Source organism: Poecilia reticulata, linkage group LG2 (assembly GCF_000633615.1).
Source record: "Poecilia reticulata strain Guanapo linkage group LG2, Guppy_female_1.0+MT, whole genome shotgun sequence".
Lineage (NCBI taxonomy): Eukaryota > Metazoa > Chordata > Actinopteri > Cyprinodontiformes > Poeciliidae > Poecilia > Poecilia reticulata.
In genome coordinates, this window is record NC_024332.1 from 16,983,101 (window position 1) to 16,986,335 (window position 3,235).

Sequence of the window (3,235 nt, forward strand, 5' to 3'; positions counted from 1 at the left end):
GATGCATTCCCAAAGGCTACAGCGACAACACTAAAATGTCTGTCATTGAAGGTTTTTTGGACTTTATTGTAGTAGGTGCACCATCTTGCTATAGGGGATTTTCGCAAGCTAAAGTCTGAATTTTGTAGAGTTTTTTTTGGTCACATTCAGCAGCCCATGCTAGTGTTTATTTTTTACGTTGGTCTATCATATAAAATCCTAATAACTGTAGTTGTAATGCTCCAAAATGAGAGAAAAAAAAAAGTTGAAGTGGCTTGAACGGTTTTGTGAAGTACTGTATAAGTCTAAAATAGATCGCTGTGATCGAATGACATCAAGTTGAAARAAGTTCGGGAAACTTCTAGCTGACAAACGTGTCCTTTCTAAGTTTGGATCGTTTTSATCCTTCACTAGAAGAGAAAACACGTGTTGCTTGGTTCTTCTGTAAGTTTAGTAGGACTACACTGGCTTCACATTGGTGCACCTTGCTTTTGGCCCGCCCAGACAGAAGCAAACCCCGGCCTGTGATTGGCTGCCGTGCGTCAGCTCAGTGGCCTGATTTTCTCTGCGGCTGACACAGCCCCGCCCATGACCAACTACTTGCTCATCAGAACAGAATGTGTGGTATGTGGATTAAATCTTTGCCATCTTTCACCGGAAGGGAATGTTTTAAAGATCTACAGAACACCGGCACTGAGGTAGAAGGATGAGTCGTGGGTCTAAAACTTATGTGCATTAAAAGCAAATATTAGTATTAAGTTTTTTGTTTTTTTTTTCTTAATTGTCATTATTATTTGCATGAGATCTGCACCTGTTTCTGAATGAGTGTTCCGCAAAGAAGAGCCCGTCCAACCGGTCTGTGCAGACGGCCACTGTACCAGATCTAGGTGTTAATGTTCCCGTCTCTGTGCTACTTCAGGTCATCCGGTTCAGGTTTCAAACGTGACAAACAGGTTTTAGGAACCGCCTCAGAAGCCGCTATAAGAAGGGATCCTCSAGAGCTGGGAACCACAACGAAAGAGAAGAGCTCAAAGAAGCCTGAMAAGAAGAAGAGAAGCAGAAACAAAACAAAACAAYAACAAAAATCAGAGCAACTTCAATCAAGATGATGATGCAGCTGTCAGAAACCTCCAAGCAGAAGAACTCGCTCTTTAACGCCATGAACCGCTTCATCGGCGCCGTGAACGACATGGACCAGACCATCCTGGTGCCCACCCTGCTGCGGGACGTCCCGCTGGAGGAGGACAGGGAGATGGGCGTCCTCAAGTCGGACGTGGAAGACGGGGACATGTACAGCTACTACGAGCTGCTCAAGTCCATCCGCAGTGACATGGAGTGGGGCGTCCGCTGCGCGTCGGCCGACGAGAGGCTCAAGGAGAGCATGAAAGTCAGCCGCTCGCACTCCTCCGCATCCACCTGCTCCTCCATGTCCTCTTGTTCGGCGTCGTGCTCCGAGGAGGAGGACGAGGGAGAGGACGAGGACCTGCAGAAGCAGTTCCAGTACCACCTGACCGGACTGCAGGGGGTTCTGTCCAAGCTGACCCAGCAAGCCAACTCGCTCACCAAGCGCTACAAACAGGAAATTGGCATCGGAGGATGGGGCGTGTAAAGAGAGGCGCGCGCACCAACTGGACTGTAGATTTATTTTATAATACATATATTGAAAAGGCTCACTGGCTGAACTGAACTTTCTTCCTCAGCGGGCCTGACTTCTGCTGCTGTTGAAAACAATTATCTGAAAGGTGGTGAAGAGCGCAGCGGTCTTTGGTCCTGATTAAAAACATTGACGAAACTATTTAAGCCTCTATTTAACGTATTTATTACCCCCCCCCGTCGTGCGCTCGAGCTATACACTCGAAAGCTTGTAACGTGGGGAAGAAGTGGACTGAACCAAGACTGTCAAATGACTCGTCATCTCCTCTGCCGAGATGACGGTGATGTCAGTGGGTTCACGTGGATGTGTCTTTTGCTGACTCGCTCGGTCTGATGTTTTGCTTAGATTTTTTGTTCTCTTTGTTTAGAAGGAGGCAGATGCTTACTGTACAGCTTGCCCGTGATCTCTTTGTGTCCTACATGGTCAATGAACTGGAATCAAATGATAATTCTTCTGCCCGGAGAATGATGAGGGTTTCCATGAGATGCTTGTCTCTGTTGTTATTGTCGTTTAGCCTGTTCGGTATTACTGTTATTACAAGGTCCATCTGTCAAAACAAGCAATTACTTTTGTATGCACTTTTAAAAAAAACATATAAATATACGTGCACTTAATAAACTTTTATACAAATKTACTACTTTTTGGAGTGTCATTTTTCTGCCTGACTGCATTTATGTCACACGATCAGCAGCTTTCACATTTCAGCGCACCGTTACTGCAACTTAGAAGTTTGCTATATTTTTTTTTTTTTTGGGCAATGATGCTACACCTACTAACTGCTTGGGTGTTAAAAATAGTCACATATGTTGGCTGTTATATTTTTAGGATAGGGATCYAACTAATCGAAACTGGTTGTTGCGAACATGTATTTAAAATTTTTGCAACATTTAGCTATAAACTTAAATGTGTTACAGAACACACATTTGCACCCTTAGAGAGTTACACAAAAATGACTAATGATGATTTTTTTTTATTTCTTAGAGAAAACAAGCAACCTAGACCAACATAAGTGAAGTACACCTGTCCTATTTCTAGGACTTAAATTTGCTAAGATTAATCCATGTTTTTGTGAAGCAAAAGGTTAAACTAGCCTCATAGTTGCATTGCTGTACTGCCAGGTTTGTAAATCCAAGAAACAACTCAAACAAACCTGTATGATGACAGGAAGTATAGGCAAGAAGAGCTAAAACAGCTAAACATGATCCAATCTAAAGAAACTTGAGAAAAGATAATAAAAACAAAAAAAAAAAACAAGATCATTCCAATAACTTCAGTCTTGACAAGAATTAAGTAATTTTTAAGGTTTAGAAACAAAAATCATGTCTATGGAAAAGCTACGGGACACCCCACCAAAACAAAAATAACCGCTAACCAAAAATTAATCMAAGACTTGTCTCAGATTAACTCACAGGACATTTTGACGACACCCAACACTTCTGGGAGAATATTCCATGGACCGATGAAACAAAAGTGAATCTTTTTGGGAAATAAACCTTCCAATACATTTTCTTATCYTGCAAAACTAACAGAATAAGAAAAAAGGACTGAAAAAGAAAAAAACGGACTGTGTCATGATCTGGATCTGTTTAGCTGCCTGTTAGC

The 3,235-nt window shown here is 42.4% G+C and overlaps 1 protein-coding gene across 1 annotated transcript; it reads left to right on the forward strand.

The window, feature by feature from the left end:
* The first annotated feature begins 1,066 nt into the window (after positions 1 to 1,066).
* On the forward strand, positions 1,067 to 2,264 carry LOC103479424 (mid1-interacting protein 1-B-like). Its single transcript, XM_008433833.2, has one exon. It carries the CDS (start codon positions 1,085 to 1,087, stop codon positions 1,586 to 1,588), a length of 504 nt encoding a protein of 167 aa, XP_008432055.1. The 5' UTR covers positions 1,067 to 1,084; the 3' UTR covers positions 1,589 to 2,264.
* The last annotated feature ends 971 nt before the right edge of the window (positions 2,265 to 3,235 follow it).